Here is a 16,330-nt window from a genome sequence, read left to right as displayed (position 1 = left end):
CAGAGAGAATCAATAGTGCTTACAAGCACACTCTTTATTTATTGGCAATTTACTCCTGAATTCCCCCATCCAGGCTATCAATAGGAAGGCAATCTCTTTATAGCACTAATGACTTGCAGTAAAGTATATACATCTGTTTAATACAAATAAGGGCAAACGATTTCCCAGTCTTGGTTAGATAAAATAGAGCTCACAAGGGCTTATCTCACTTAGAAAGAATAACTTGGAGCCTTCTCTCATTAAAAGGATAAACTATTATCATGGAGACAAGTAGGAATAAAATGACACTGGTGGAAAGAGGGAAGAGGGAGCGGGTTGGTGGACATTCAGGTCTGACTTGACCTAAAAAGGCAATGGTCTTAATACTAACAATAATCTAAGCCATTGGCAGAAGAAAAATAACAAGTAAAACAGGGTTTCCAGACAGAAAAAAAAAATATATGTATAATCAAAGGCCTGGGAACTTCAGCAACAGCAGTGATCTGCTGGAAACTGCACTGGCAATTCAGTCAACCACAAACTGCACCACACTGACTCCACTGGGGGAGGAAAAGCCCTTCGTTTTGAAAAGGACATTAAGCCAAGAAAATGCTGCCCACCTTGTCATCGTTAAGAGTGCCTCTCATGAGATGCAACAGATACAACAAAACTAATGCTGATAGCTGTTTATCTTAAATCTCTCAGAAGTTTCACCTGCAAAAATACTGTTTCATTTCTTGTCCTAAAAATATATATGTAAAATTATGTCCATGCTATTTTTCGTATATATAGCTTCCCCCACCCCAATAATTCTCCAAAATGAGATTAAAGCCTTAAAAAGAGAGTAAACCCAGCAAAGGCACAAGGTTGCAATACATACTGAGCCTTTTGCTTTTGTTCTTTCTAGAAACTAGTAAAAGGCAATCTCATCTATGTGCTTGATAGCTGAAGTTAACTGGCTTCCTAGAAAGGCATGGGTTAGGACCAGAAAAGGTAGATCCAACTTTAGGCTAAAATGTGCCTAGAGGAGCTTGAAAAAAATTTTAGTTTCACAGCTTTATATTAAGCTCTTTTGTTAAGCTATGAAAACTTAGCAAGCCAAATAACTTCTTCACACAGCCACAACCGTTCATTTGCAATAGGCAAACCGTAAAAAAGCCTCCAAAACCTGTCAGGGAAAGGGAAGCAGTATGACAAGAAACTATTGCTTGTGATTTCAGGAATTAATCTCTCTTATTTGGGAAGGGCAAACCAAAGAAGGGACAGAAAAGCAGTCCTTCTCCATGGCATCATGCTCCCTCTCCCAGCTTTTGGGCACAGCCAACCACTAGACCACCATCCCCCTGAATTCTGCTTTGCACCAGCAACTTAACCATTCTATTCCACAGACAGCCCTGGAAGAAACCTAAGATTTCTGACAGAGGCAATTTGCTGAATGGGTTAACTCTGCTGTAGTCACAGTGGTGCTGGAGTAACCTCGCTTAGTTTACTGCGCTAAGGTGAGAGCCCAGAGAGACCAGCACAGCATTTAGTCCCACTTGGCCTGCTGCACAGGTCCGGTGAGGCCCCACCACCCTCAGCCCAGCACTGCTGTGGGCAGGCTCCTACTGCCCTGCCCAGCTGCTGCCTCTGCCCCACCTGCAGCAAGCATACCCTGCTCGGGAGGGGACGATACTCCCAAGAGACAGAAAATATGTGAATTTCTTGGCTTTCTAAAAGCATCATAAAGCTCAGAGGCCTAGATGGCAAAAGAACTACACCTGCTGCCTCCTCCAAACACACTGCAGACAGAACAGCCCACGGGAAGCTTCTCATCCTCCTACAGATTTGTTTTATGAAAGACAGCACTTTGCTTTCAGCCACAGCATCCTTTGGAGCTACACAAATCTCATTTCACCTCGCAACCAAGCTTCCCCCACACACACTGACAGGCACGGCCTACCGTGACAGGGAGCTCTCGGGCACACCGCAGGCCTCCGTCTGGCACCACCGCCTGCTCTGGGCCCAGCTGGGAGCCGACGGGGGCTGTGTCAGGAGCAGGCTCCCACTGACCAGGCCCAGCCTCAGCACCCAGCCCGAGCAAACAGGGGCCAAGGCCCGGGGCTGAGCTTACATAGGGCAGGGGGTGCGTGGGTGGGGTGTCCCAGGTGTGGGCGATGATCAGGGCCAGCACGGCCTTCGGTGCACCCAGGGCCTGTCACAGAAATGGCTGACAGCAGCAGCAGTCTCACTGTCATGCAGAGGTATTTTCTGATTCTGTAACAGTTCAGAAGGGTCGTAGCAAAACATAAAACTTTTATGACAGTGTTTTTTCAGTTTCACAGCACAGGACGGAGACTGAATTGTGTGGAGGGGGAGCTGCACCCCCCCAGCTGTGAGACAGTTTGCAAATGAGATTCTTGATGCACTATAATTAATTCTCAAATATCACTGGCAAAGCACACAAGACTACAAACTTTCCAACTAGGAATTCCAGGCTTAAACATCACTGGGGTTAACTAGCTTTTGGCACTGAGATTCTGTAATGATTTATTGTTAAGTAGAAGAATGATATAAGATTTAGGAAAAGATTCCTTCCAGCCTTACGAAAATAAATGCAGTGTTAGAACAAATTGAAGTCTATGTATAAATGAGTGCTCAGCTGGTTTTATTTATACAACCTTGTAAGACAATACTCCAATTTAAAGATATAATTAGGAGCATTGTATTAGAAAGCTATAAAAATACAGACTACCAGACAGTTGTTAAAAGAGATACTTAGTAGTGCCTTGTTCATAATGACAGATTGCAAACAAAAAACTGTGCATCTTAAGAACAATCTCTGGAATGAGGACACATTGTTGCTGGTTTTTTTCTTTCCATATCTTTTGAGAATTAATTTCCACACAATCATGGAAAGTTACTTAATTTATTAGACATTTTTGTGTGTACGAACAAAATGACTCAGCCATCACAAACCAGAAAAAAACATATTTCCTCTGCAGATGTGTTCCCCCTTTAATGGCAAAGTACAGTATCCATAAATTTTACTGGTCAGCTGATATTTCTCTATGTATTCCTTCTCACTGTGGCAAGCAGGGACTCCCTGACCACCAGCACTTCTGTACTGTGCATTCTGGTGTTCATCATGGTTATTCTGCCAGTGGATTCAGTTTTCAGTGAATGTCCTTGTGAGCATAAAGATGCCAGATTGTGTCAGAAAGGCAGAGGAAGCTGGGAAGGTTACAGACTCCTCCCGGCCCTGGGACTCTTTTCAGTGCTCACTGCTGCATGCTCTTCTCCCTTGCTCAGACGGTCTGATAGAGCTAACCCTGGCAAGACATGACCTGTTGGGGCAGCCAGTGTGCCTTATGCCTACACGCAGACCTGTTACAAGACTTCGCCCTGAAATGCTCAAAGAAAAAGTCAAAACGACTGGGTAGGTATGACTTAACAGTGAATACACTGGAAGCCCTCAGATACTCAAATAGGTAGAGCTTTTCCACCTGCGGATGTACGCTGTGAGGGGCTGATTTTCCCCCACAGCTGCTCTCTGCTCTGCTGCTGTTCTGGGCTCTGCGGTGCCTCTCCAAAGCGGGAGGGATGGACAGGACAGTGCACGTGAGTGGGTAGAGTAACAAGGGGAACCAGAAAATGAGAGTTTGAGAGAGAAAGGGATTTCCCAGATTGTTAAATCTGATCCCTTGCTACATAACTGATTTTCTTCATCTGTCTTGAACTTCACCCTAGCCTGCAATCTCAAGCAGAGAGAGGACAAGAACCTAAATGGTCGGCTCTGCCAAGATGGCTGGGCATGCACCATCACACAAATTTTATTTTTTGCAATTTCAAGTCCATGGCAAAAAAATTCTGCAGATCTCTCTCGTAAATGTGACAGTCCAAATTCTGCCACAGCTGTATGAAATGCTGTTTTGTATTCTGCCCTAAGTACAATACTATAATAACACCGTACTCTAAGGCCATAACATCTTTTTTGCTTTTTAAAGTTTCTTCACATTTCTGTTACACTGTTCTCAAGGTCATCCAGTTTCTCATGTGCTACTCTATACAGCTCTGCACCATTAGCATATTCCTACTTTTTGTGCCAAGGATCATAATGAAAAATATTAAATATGGCCTTTCCCAGAACATGCATCATCCTGTGAAGATGCTTCAACAGAGATCATCTAGTCTAAAACGACTTTGTTTTCTAGTGACTGCATTATTAGCCCAAAACACCCCCTCATCTTTTTAAACACAAGGATCTCTTTTAGGTATGCTGTGAAGAAGCAGCATCCATACTGTTCAGGAATACAGGCAGATAATGTGATGACAGAGCCTCAGCATGGATTTTCCTGCTCTCGTCACTCATGCTCTAAGTAACCCCATGCAACAATTTACCCTCCCCTACCTAGCTGCACTCCTACCCCCACCAGCAGCAGAATAATTCAGAAAAGGAAGCCTGTGTGGAGAGCTGCCCTGAGGTCCCCCCTTCCCCAATCACTCGGTTTTGACACAGACATTTACAGCTGCACTTTGAAATAATGTACAGCACAGTGGGGGATGCTTTCATGTACAGCACAGCTTCCTCTGTAGTCCATAAAGTGAGACACAAAGCACATGCATTTACACCCAAAAAAATGTAAAACAGATTATTCTTATTCGTGGCTTATTTTCCTTTAGTACCTCGCCTCTCAGACATTTTCAGCTGCACAGAAGCTATAAGAAAAGGTACTTTGGTCATATGCATGACAAAAAGAAGCACCGGAGGGTTAAACAGAACTTGTCTGAAGTTATCTGTACTGTAGTATTTAATATTGGACAATGTACTGTAACACTCCAGTCTGAATATGTCGGAATGCGCAAGTCCCAGACGAATTTGGTGTTTCTGATCTGAGTTTTGCTTCCATGTCCTTTGTAAGAAAGATTTCTCATGTCAGGGGCAAAACAAAACGCTCATTAATTTCAAACGGTGGAAATTAATCCTCTGCCCAGCCTGGAACGGCCCCCAAGCGCGTTCACAGAATGCTGTCCTTATCGCCAAGAACAGCCCAACACAAACCCATCTTGGCTTCACGGCCGAAGGAACCGGCGCGCTGCCTCCCCGCAGCCGTGCCGTGCGAGCGGGGACCGCGGCGGCGGGCAGCCCGGGGCTGCCACCGAAGGCTCCCTGAACCCCGCCGCTGGGCTCAGGCTTCGCACCGAGCGCCTGATGCCCCGTCTCACGGCCCGTGCCCGCCACAGCACACCCGCGAGAGCGGAGCGGGCCACCGAGCACCGCCGGGGGGGCGCGGAGGGCGGGGAGCCGGGCCGGGCCGCGCACCGCCCCGAGGCCGCCAGGGGGCGCCGCCCGGCGGGGGACGGGGGTAGGGCCAGGGGGCGGCGGGGGCGGCCAGGCCCGCTCCGCCGCGCCCGCGGGAGGGACACCCGCCGCGTCCCGCGCACCTGCGCCCCGGGAGCGGTCCCTCACTCGTGGCGGCGGCCCGGGCGCGGGGCGGCCCGGCCGGGTGTGTCAGCCGGCGCTGCCCCCGGCCCCTGCCTGCTTTCCTCCGCCGAAATTACCCTCCAGGAAGCGGCGTCTTGTCAAGGGAGCACGGCGCGTCCGCAGGGCGGAGCGGGCTGTCGCGCTCCCCGGTTAATCCGGCCCAGGGCCCTTATCCGCAGTGGAATGTGCGTGTAATCAGAAACGTCTCAGACCGTTCTATTTCCACTCTAGTAAGTCCTCTGCCAAAACGGTCTCGGCCGCAGGCAGCGGGCTCGGCGGGTAGTGATGCCCGCCAGCACCGGCGGCCGTGGGCTCCGGCGCTCCGGTCCCCCGCCGGGCTGCGAGCTCCTCGGGACGGCCCGTTCCCCAGGCGGCGAAGCCCCGGCTGGTTTTACCGTGGTCACCCAGGGCGAGAGCAGCGGCTGCGGGGCGCGCCTCCGGGCGGGGGGCGGACAGCCAGTCGGGGCCGGGACCACGACCGGGGCCGGGGCCACGACCGGCGGAGCCCACGGTGCGCTGACCCCGAGCGGCACGGCCTCCGCAGCCGAAAGGGGGTTTGCTTGAGACTTAGGGAACGCTTGGACCCGGAGCAGCCTGGCAGCCGCCTGGGGCTGTGCTGCGGCGGTCCCTGCGGGAGGGGCAGCTCGGCCGAGAAGGGGGACCCCGCGGCACCGGGGAGAGGCAGCGGCGGGGCCGGCGGGGACGCGCGACCCGCCCGGGGACGGGGAGCCGGTGCGGCGGCGGGGCCGCACGGGCGGTGGCTGCTCGTGGTTCCCGCGGAGGGCGGCGGGCCGCGAGGCGGGGAGCCTCCTTCGGTGCCCCCCTCGTCGGAGGGCCGCAAGACAAGACACAAGAGCCGCGGGGTCTGCAGAGAGAAACCCCACGTATTTCCACCCGGAGAAGTGGGGTATTAGATTGCAGGAAAGTCCATGGACAGGACACAGGTACCGTGAATGCGCAACAAGCGTCACTGATGACAGATACAAATTATCGGCCGCCCTCAGAGCACTGTTTTAGCGCGAGTTTTAACCCAGAGGACGGGAGCGGTTCGGATCTGCGCTCCGGGACTCGCCCGGCCGGGCCGCCGGCACGGAGCCGCGCTGCTCGCCGCCTGCTGCTGGCCGGGGCTCCGGGGCAGCGGGCCCCAGCACTGCCGGGCAGCCGCGGGTAACGCCTCGGGTGCCTGCGCGCCCCGGGCTGCGGCCGGAGCCGAGAAGCGTCCCCCGGGAGTGGGGCCGGGAGGCGGGACACGGTTACTCCGCGGCGTCCCCGGGGGAGCAGGGCGCTCCCCGCTGCTACCCGTCCCGTCCGGCTGGTCGCTGCGCTCCTCTCCGCTCCGGGCGCGGGTCCCGGCCGCCCCCGGCCCACCGCTACCGCCGCACCGGTAGCCGGCAAACGGCGCCGGGCCGCCCTGCCCGGGTCGCACCCGCCTGCAAACCGGCCCGTCTGGGCGGCCGCGGGGGTCGACTCCTGCCCCGCCGAGGCGGGGGCGGCGGAGGCCGCGTTCTTACCCTGTTCCGTCGGTCCCTGCAAGGCAGCGGTGTCCCGGCGGGCCCTGCTCCTCGGGGAACGACTGCTCGCTGCCCGTGCGTGGTGTCCGGATCAGCGCCCGGCCCCCGCCCGCGCGGGGCGGAGAGGCTTCCCCCCGGTAGCCGCGCCGACGCGGTCAGTGCCGGCGAGGGCGCATTCAGGGGCGGAAAGCCCGCGGGCGCTGCGCTGTGCTCGGCGGGAGGACGCGCGGCTGGCCCGGCTTGCGCCCACCGCCCCCAGCACCGCCGCCGGGGGCGGGGGAGGATCACGGACCGCCTCGGCGGAACCCCGGCGGTGTGCGACCGGGGGGAGGCACGGGCAGGCGGAGAGCGAGACAGCCCCCGGGCGGGCCCGCCGCTCTCCGGGGGCCGGAGGCGCCCCGCCGCCTTCCAGACCGTCCCGCGGCCCCGAGAGCCTCAGCAGCGCCGGGGGAGGAGAGCAGACGGCGGAGGAGAGAGTGCCTCGGCAGCTCCTTCCCGGTATTCGCAGGCGTGGCAGAAACGAGACCGGACATCGAGCTGATGGGGCTTAGTCAGGAGAGCTTGATAAACCCGTTGCTGCTTGCTTTGTCGCTGCCGCTTACAATAGATAGAGGAAAAAGCAATTAAGCCGTTTATTAAACCTTTTTTGAGGCAGCGTCGTTTTTAATCTCACGTTTATAGGTTAAGCTGTTTACGAGAATGCGTGTAACGAGACACACAGACTCTTACACGGACTAAAAATAAAGATCACTGATCGAGCCCAGCAATTGCTTCCCAAACTTACTTTGCCATTAGGGCTGTCGTTTCAGGTTACACGAACCCTGTTCACCTGCAAACGGTTCTGACGACAGACACAACCACATCCAAAGGAACGCGCGTTTTAATAATTGTTCTGATATGAGGAAGTCGATTCATGTTCATTTTGTGAACACTTCGACAAGTTTTAATTCCCCACTTGTTGTGGTTAATATTTTCCTCGATTGACAATGCATCAGAACCGTAGGAGGAGGCAGCGGTAAGGCAGTGAACGCACTATAAACCCCGTCTCCGGAATTATTTTGTCTAAAAATTTCAAATCCGAGTTCTCCCCGTGACAAGTGAGCACGTTTTCGATTCAGCAGAACGCCTGTGCTGGTTTTATTTGTGCGAACGAGCTTCGTTCCGCGATGATGTAACAGCCCTTTTTTTACCTGTGCAGACGAGGGGCTGTCGCCACCCGCCGGGTCTCGGAGCGCGGACCGCTCTGCCGCCGGTGTTTCAAACCCGGCAGGAAACACGCCGAGCGAGAACGGCTGTTCCCCGGACATGCGATCACTTATAACCGCGCTTTAAACGTTCCACTCCAATGCGAGGGGAGCGGCCGGCGCGCAGCTGAGCACGGAACCGGTGACCCGGCAAAGCAGCGACCGGGGCGGGCAGCGACGCGCAGCTCGCCCCGCTCCGCAGCCCCGCGGCAGCGGAGCCGCCGTCCTCCCGCGGGCCCCGCCGCGGCGGGCAGGTCTCCCAGCACCGAGCCCTTTCGGGCCCCGAGGCGGGTCCCGCCGCCCCGCGAGGCGCCGAAGGCCTCTGCGCCGGCCCCCGACGCGCGGCGGGGGCGGCGGGGGCGGTGGCGCGGGGCGCGGCCCGCGCGGGGGTCCCGTCGGCCGTGGCGCGGCCACGTGCGGCTCCGCGCGCTCCCACGGCGCCCGGGGGCCGCCCGGCCCGGCCGTGACGTGTCGGGGTGGGGGCGCTCGCCGCCCGCCGATTGGGCCGCGGCGGCGGCGCGGGGACGCGGCCGCCCAATGGGCGCGGGGCCCGCAGGTGCCCGCGCGGTTATCTGCGCCCCGGGGCGCGGCGCGCAGGGTCCCCGCTGCCGCCGCCGGGACGCGCGGCCGAGGCGAGGCGCGGAGCCCAGCCCAGGCCGGCCCAGCGGCGCCCGCCCCGCCGCTCCCGGCCCGTCCCGTCGCCCCCGCCCCGCTGGATCCCGCGCGGAGCGCAGGAGCCGCAGCTGCCGCGGGCGCTCCGCCGGTGGGGGGGGCCGTTCTCCCCCGGACTCCCTCGCCGCCGCTCTGCCCCGACTCGGCTTTCTCCGCGCTCCGGCCTGGAAGTTCGCGGTGCGCGTCCCCGAGCCGCGGGGGCGGGCGGAGCCGCGCCGGGGTTTCCCTGCTCCCGGCAAACTTTGGTACTCGCTGTCGCTCCGAGCCCGCACGCTGAGAGGAGCCCGTCCCGCCCGCGGCCGGCGCGCCTGGCGCGGGGTCACGGCTGAGCGGCTGCCGGCGTGGTGGGAAGGACCCGCGCTCGCTGATGACCACAAATGTTAGCGGTGGGGCAGATGGATGCTAATCGCCAGAGCGCGTTCGTCCTCAGCAGCACGCCGCTGGCCGCGCTGCACAACATGGCCGAGATGAAGACCTCCCTCTTCCCCTACACCCTGCAGAACCCCTCCGGCTTCAAGGCGCCGGCCCTGGGCGGACTCAACACGCAGCTCCCCTTGGGGACGCCGCACGGAATAAGCGACATCCTGGGGCGGCCCGTGGGCACGGCCAGCAACCTCCTGGGCGGGCTGCCCCGCATCAACGGGCTGGCGGCCTCGGCGGGGATGTACTTCAACCCCGCGGCCGTCTCCCGCTACCCGAAGCCGCTGGCGGAGCTGCCAGGACGGCCGCCCATTTTCTGGCCGGGAGTGGTGCAGGGCTCTCCCTGGAGGGACCCCCGGCTCGCCTGTCCCGGTAAGTGCGGCCGGTTCCGGCGGGGCGCGGGGAGCGCGGCGGACGGGGCGCACGGCCCGGCGGAGGCCGCGGGCGCGGCGCCCTGAAGGCAGGCCCGGTGCCGGTCACCTCGGCCCGCCGCGGCGCCCGCCATGTCCCCGGACCGAATCCCGCTCTGGAGCCAGCAGCGTCCCGGCGGCGGCGGACCCCCGAGCAGCCCCGCCGCAGCCCGCTCCTCACGGCGCCGGGCGGAGACCCGGTCCCGAGCTGGGGTCGGTGCAGACCCCGGCTCTGACGGAGCTGTTTCTCCTCCGCTTTCAGCTCAGACGGGGATGGTTTTGGACAAGGACGGCAAGAAGAAGCACTCGCGACCGACTTTCTCTGGGCAGCAGATTTTTGCTTTGGAGAAAACCTTCGAGCAGACGAAATACTTGGCAGGACCGGAGAGGGCCCGCCTCGCCTATTCCCTGGGCATGACCGAGAGCCAAGTGAAGGTAGGTCCCCGCGGGCGCGCCGGGGCCGCGGGCCGGGCACGGGCTCTCGCCGCCGCCGCCCGCTCAGTGCCGAGGCAGCGCTGACACTTCGGGCTTCTGCAGTAATTGTCAGCGACAGTGAAAACTGTACAACCGTACAGGGATTTTTTTTTTTAAAGTCAATTATAATTTAAATTACATTTGGTTATGGGATAGATTTTAGGCCAATTTCTACTTAACTCATTTTGTGCTTGGAGTTCTTTATGCTGCAGACAATTTTAGAAAAATATATATAATAAAAAAAAACAAAAAAAACCCAACCAACCAAACAAAAAAAACAAACCAAAAAGCCCCCCGCAGGTAATTGCTTTCAATGGGTCAGTTTTCAGTGGACACCGTGTCCAGTAATTGGCACAAATTTACCTTGCATAACCACGTACATTTTTTTAGCGAAGACTTAAGGTGCACCGAGGCGTTGAAGTGCAGTGGGAGCCAAAAATACTTATTTTTCTGGCCACCGTATTCAGTTTTAGCAGATGATTTTTTCCTGCGAGTTCGCTGCTTTTACAGCCGCACAGCTACGGCTGCGACATCCCCGGCGGAGCCGTGCGGGTGACCCAAACGTGTCCCTGCAGGCCCCCTCCGCGCTGCTCCCCGGGGGCCCCGGGGCCTTGCTCCCCGCTCCCCGCGCTGTTGCCCAGCGGCAGCGGTGCCGCTTTCCGGCCCCGCGCCGGCGGCAGGGCAGGGACGGGGCGGCCGCGGCCCGGAGCCCCGCGCCGGCGGGCAGGGCAGGGACGGGGCGGCCGCGGCCCGGCCCCGCCAGCGGTGCGGCGGCGGCGGGGCTGAGCCGTGCCCGGTGCCGGTGCCCAGGTCTGGTTCCAGAACAGACGGACCAAGTGGCGGAAGCGGCACGCGGCGGAGATGGCCTCGGCGAAGAAGAAGCACGACTCGGAGACGGAGAAGCTGAAGGAGAGCTCGGACAATGAGGACGATGATGAATACAACAAGCCCCTGGACCCCAACTCAGACGACGAAAAAATCACGAGGCTATTGAAAAAGCACAAACCCACGAACCTGTCCCTCGTCAGCCCCTGCAGCACCAGCTCGGACACCTTGTGAGGGCGCGGGCACCGACGGCTGCTGCGGGCGGCCGCGGCCGGGCACTGCCACGGAGACCAAGTGTAACTGGATGTTTAAAGTGGTGTGTTGTACAGCCTAAGATGTATGTGAAATGTATATATTTTTTACGGAATAAGTTATGAAATTATTTTCCTTCTCATCGATGTAAATTTCAGAGGAATTTTTCCAACTTTTTGGTTTTGTTTTGTGTCCCTTTAAGGTTTGCCCCTCTTTCTTTTAGCCTCCTTGCCGATTTCCTGCTCCTAACAATCAGATTTTGTTACGTTTTGTATGGGTCGCCAAATCCAAGCTCAGCCACTTTGTACATAGTAAATTTCAGATTTTGTGATGTATATTTCTAGTGTAAAAACGGCTGTTTTCCTTCACTCCCTCCTCCTACTCAGTGTTTTGGCGGTTTGGTTTCTCCTGCCTCTGGATCTTACGCTTAATAATATCAAAAGAGAAAACAACCCAAAAAAGCACGAGAGAAAAATGGACACTTGATTTTACATGGGGATCAAATAATGTCTCCACACGGGTTGGAAAGACTTTGTATAAATCAATAAATTATTTAACAAGCTTCTCCTCTAGCGCGTTCCTTCCCTCATTACTCATTTTCGGTCCCCGTCCCCCTGAGCCCCGGGGGCGGCCGGGGCACCGCTGCCGAGCTGGGGGAGGGTTTGCCCCCGCTCCGCGGGATTCGGCCCCGAGCACAGGGCGGGGGGAGCGCCGGGCGCGGGGTTCACCCTACCTGTTGCAGGGTGACTCCTGGCTTGCGCGGCACTAGTCCGGGGGCCCGAACGTTTACAGCTGCTCTCGCCGGGGACGCTCGGCTGGCGCCGGCCCTCGCCTCGCCCCGGGCCTTTCCTCCGGCTCCTCTGCGGCGGCGGCGCCGTTCGCTCGGGCCGTGCTCCGGCCTCCCCGGGCCCGGCCGGGCGCGCACCGGGGCGCCGCCGCCTCCCCGCTCCGGGCGGCCCCGCCGTGCCGCAGCCCCAGGGCCCGCGGCCCCCGCCCCGCCGGCCGGCCCCGCAGCCCGGTGCCTGGCGCCGCCGCTCCGCGAGGGGAACGGGAGGCGCTGCGGCGGGGGCCGGCGGGCTGAGCCGGGAGGGCCCCGGGCCCTGAGTGCGGGCACAGGACGGCTGCCCCGACGGCTCCGCCGAGAGCGGGGCTCGCTGCCGCAACGGGAACCCGCGCGCTGGGACACCCCGACCCCCCAAAAGAGCAGCTGGACGTGCAGCCCCGAACCTGCCGTGGGCAGGGACCCGAGACCGCGCCAGTTCCTGGCACCAAAAGCGTTACGTGATCTGCTCCGGGGAGCGGGGAGGCAGGTGCTGGGACACGTCCCACGGCGCTACCTGGACCCCGGCGCTGCAAAAAACCCGCAGGCGAACTCGTTGAGCCGAGCGGTGCAGGTCCACAAGCGCCATCTCCCTCCCTCGCCTTCCCGCCGAGCTCCCGGGACCGTGAGCCTCGGCCCGCACACACAGCAGCAGCGTCCCCGCACCTGCAGGTTGTTTACGACCTGCCCATAACGAGACCCAGGTAATTAAGCAGCCGTCGAGGTGCCTCGCAGCTGCCCGAGCCTCTGCTATTCTCCTCTCGGGCGTCTTCGAGGCCCGAAGTGTGTCAGCCAGCTTCGTTGTCAAGCTGCCTTTTTTGCCCCCCACCTCCCCCTTTTTTTTTTAAAAAATAAACGAGACATTCTTTTCGTTCCGTGTCTTAGATACTGCTTCGCAGCCTGAGCACATGCAACGGCCGCACCGCGGGCCGGCCCTGCTTCACCTCCCGGCAGCCAGCGGAGGGACCCGACCCCGTCGCGGAGCGGCGGGACGGGGCAGTCACGGCAGCCCGGGCGCTCCGGGCAGTTGCGAGGCCCGGTGCCGCCGGTACCGCATCCGCGCCGTCCTGCATCCGCCGTCCGCAGCGCTGGGCCGGGCCGGCGCTCCCGTGCTCCCCGCACCGCGGCTCTGCCCGCTAGCCCGGCGGGGCCAGGCCCCGGGGAGCAGGAGCCGCGGCCCCGGCCGGCCCCTCTGCGTGGCCCGCGCAGCGCTCGAGGCCCGCGGGGCGCCCGCCGAACGCGCCCCGGCCGAGCCTGCCCGCTCGGCCCCCGCCGGTGCCGCTGCTGCCGGGGCTGTGCCGGGGCCGCGGCCCCGTGGGGCGCCTCGCAGCTGCTGCGCAGGCGGGGACGGGCCCCGCGCCGGTGTCGGTGCGGCTCCCGCTGCGGGAAGGGGCCGCGGAGTCTCCGCGGATGCGCGGGCCTGGCTCCGGTTCTGGATCCGACCCTACCCGGCGGCCCCGGCTGCTCTCCGCGCCCCGGGCCGGGGCCTCCCCGCCGCGGAGCCGCCCCCGCGCCCCGGCCTGGCTCTGCCGCCGATCCCCGCTCCCCCCGGGCGCAGGTGCCGCCGCCCCGGGCCGGGCGCTGCGCTCCCTTTGATTCCCTTCGCTCCTCGCCGAGCAGCCCCTCGCCGTGCTGTCCGGGCAGCGCCGTGTTGCAGGGAAGGGAGGGGGGTCCTGCGAGTTCTTACTCACTGAGAGCAGGGGCTTGGCGAGACCTCACTCGAGTTGTACCACGGTTACAGACGGAGTAAATCAAGTTTTAGAAATTAATCTTCGCCTCGGCTTTGAACATACCGAGACACGACGCCGGAACGGCAGCGAAGAACCGAGCCGGCTTCCTGGCTCCTAAGGGAAAATGACAGGATAAAAAAATACCCGCACCTGAAAGCCGGATCATTCACACCTGCTCCCTTCCGTACGTTAATGAAATGTGCCCCGAGGAACTCCGAACGCTGTGTTCAGCGAGGAGTGTCTTCTTACGGAACGAGGCGGCTTTGTAATGCACCCGCACGGCTCCTCACGGCCCGGGGGACGGGGCCGCTGCCCCCCCAGCGCCCCGAGAGCCGCCGCCGCCTCCCCCCAGGCAGGGCCCGGCGGTGCCGGGGCAGGAGCGCGGCCGCGGGGCTGCAGCAGCCGGGAGTGGGTCCGTCCCGGGCCCGTCCCGGAGGCAGGTCCCGGGCCCGTCCCCACGGCAGGGCCCCGCTCGCCGGCCTTGCCGGCGCCCCGCGGGTGCGAACGCCGCCCGGGAACGGCCACCCCCGCAGCCCGGCTCACCCTCCGAGCCTCGCACCTCCTCGAGACAAGGCCGCCGGCTTTTGTTTAAATGCTGAAGTTGCGTTTTATTAATTTCTGTGCGTTAAATTTGAGACTCTCAACAAATTACCTTGACAGGTCACCGGTGTAACTAACGCCTCTACACGGGTTAGGGCCATTGACGGTCTTGCAGCTCGCAACTCTGGTGAGTTTATCTATGAACGAGGCTTCACTCCGAGTGTGGAAAGGCAGGAGACTTTCTCTAAAACCGGAGATAATCACGGAGGAGTTTATGGTGGCATATTTATTGAGCTGCTGGGGACGGGCAGCTCATGAATAGCTCATAAAGTTGTATTGCTCTCTCTACATCAGCACTCTCACTCTCACCAACTCCTCAACGCCTTCTCCTCGGTCTGTATTGTGTTTTGATTAACACTAGAACTGCGTTCTATTATACAGGTTTTCATGTGAAAAATAACCCTGTTAATTGGCAGGAGATTAGAAGGTAACTCATTAGTAAGAAACATGACAATTTAATAATTTCCCTGTAATCCCCCATGCCCACATTAAAGGGACAGACACGGCCATATTCACCACGATCAGTTTTATTGCTTGAGAACCAGAGTACTCATTTCTAAAGGCCTTCAAAGTTATCATGAGTTGAGTTCGCTTAAATAGAATTACCGTGTGGTTATAATGCAACATGGCACAATAACAGTACAGAGCTGCAGCCACCCTTTGGGCAACAGCACTGAACATAAACCCAGGTCGTACTGTTGAGAACACATTCTGCCAGCGGACATCAAATCATTTTCAATGGTAGTGATTTATACCAAAATCAAGCATCAATCTAATGCCATCACGCAGTCCATGAACTCTGTAGTGTTCTAAATTAAATCAATAAAACATACATTTGTGTTTCATCAACAGACTCCCTAATCACCTTTTAATGTTGTATTTAGTGGTAGGAGAAAAATGTTCGTAACAAGATTATATTGTAGGCTGCGCTGCGCTACTAACCAGGAAAATTTACAGTCTTTTTTTTTTTTCTTTAACACTGTATAAATACAGTCTGTGTCCAATACAGTTGCTACCTGAAGCAGATGATTATTTTCTTCTCCCCCATGTTGTTATTGTTTCAATATAGAATACTTGGCACCGTAAAACAGTAACAAAAGACGGACAAAACCAGTTTACAAAATTCTGGAAAGTTACACCCAAACCTAGCTAAGAACTTCACATTCAATCCGTAATATTACATAGAAAGAAGGGATTATAGGAGTAACAAAGTGAAACTGCTAATATATGTGCTATATAGTATACTATATATCTGTATTCAGGATGGCACTGCTATATATTATTTATTATATAAATGTTGGTTGTTGATGTACACTTAACTAAACCTGCTAAGACTCCAACACTAACTGCTGATATGGCACTCTCAAGCATTCATATTGGAAAGTATATTTAGCGTAAGTTTTGGTCAGGTTTATAAATTATTTATATATCTGTGTATATATACACATACATACATATATATACACACACATATAGATGTATGTATAGAAAGCAGCTGCTGTGTGATTCAAAAACCATGTAACATGGCAGTATAGTAAATAACATGAGAAAAAAAATTATAAAAATGGAAAACAAAATACTAGGACTAAAACACAAACCATAAGCCTTGGTCAACAAAGAAAATACCATTTAAAACCATCAATATCTCTATCTACACAATCCAATGTACAAAACCCCGAAGTGGTTAGGCATGACACCTTGAAAAGTTTGTAATATGCTGAAATAGCTTCTCCACATTGACAAACACTTATTAAAAGTTGAAAGTTGTGAAATCTAAAATACATAACATCTCTGCTGTCTATTTAGAGTTTTGGCAACAGAATTGTGACATATATATAAAAAATAATTCCACGTTTCTACTTGATGTCACATGAACATACAAGACAGTGAGGTATGTGAGGCTTCTCTCGAACAGAGTCCAGATGCTGA

General features: G+C 57.3%; 1 protein-coding gene across 1 annotated transcript; it reads left to right on the top strand.

Annotated features, from left to right (window-relative positions):
- Window positions 1-9,247: 9,247 nt before the first annotated feature.
- On the top strand, window positions 9,248-11,233 carry NKX6-2 (NK6 homeobox 2). Its single transcript, XM_068399648.1, has 3 exons — window positions 9,248-9,662; window positions 9,963-10,135; window positions 10,985-11,233. Exons 1-3 carry the CDS (start codon window positions 9,248-9,250, stop codon window positions 11,231-11,233), a joined length of 837 nt encoding a protein of 278 aa, XP_068255749.1.
- Window positions 11,234-16,330: the final 5,097 nt, after the last annotated feature.

The sequence above is a fragment of the Nyctibius grandis genome, chromosome 4 (genome assembly GCF_013368605.1).
Source record: "Nyctibius grandis isolate bNycGra1 chromosome 4, bNycGra1.pri, whole genome shotgun sequence".
In the NCBI taxonomy this organism is placed as follows: domain Eukaryota; kingdom Metazoa; phylum Chordata; class Aves; order Nyctibiiformes; family Nyctibiidae; genus Nyctibius; species Nyctibius grandis.
Note: the sequence above shows the minus strand (reverse complement) of the source record. Positions and strands in the feature narration are given on the sequence as shown.

Bases quoted from the DNA above. Each gene is read 5' to 3' on its own strand.
- NKX6-2 (XM_068399648.1), top strand. From the start codon at position 9,248: ATGTTAGCGGTGGGGCAGATGGATGCTAATCGCCAGAGCGCGTTCGTC. The intron at 9,663-9,962 runs GTAAGTGCGGCC...CTCCGCTTTCAG, and splicing joins CCCCCGGCTCGCCTGTCCCG to CTCAGACGGGGATGGTTTTG. The intron at 10,136-10,984 runs GTAGGTCCCCGC...GCCGGTGCCCAG, and splicing joins TGACCGAGAGCCAAGTGAAG to GTCTGGTTCCAGAACAGACG.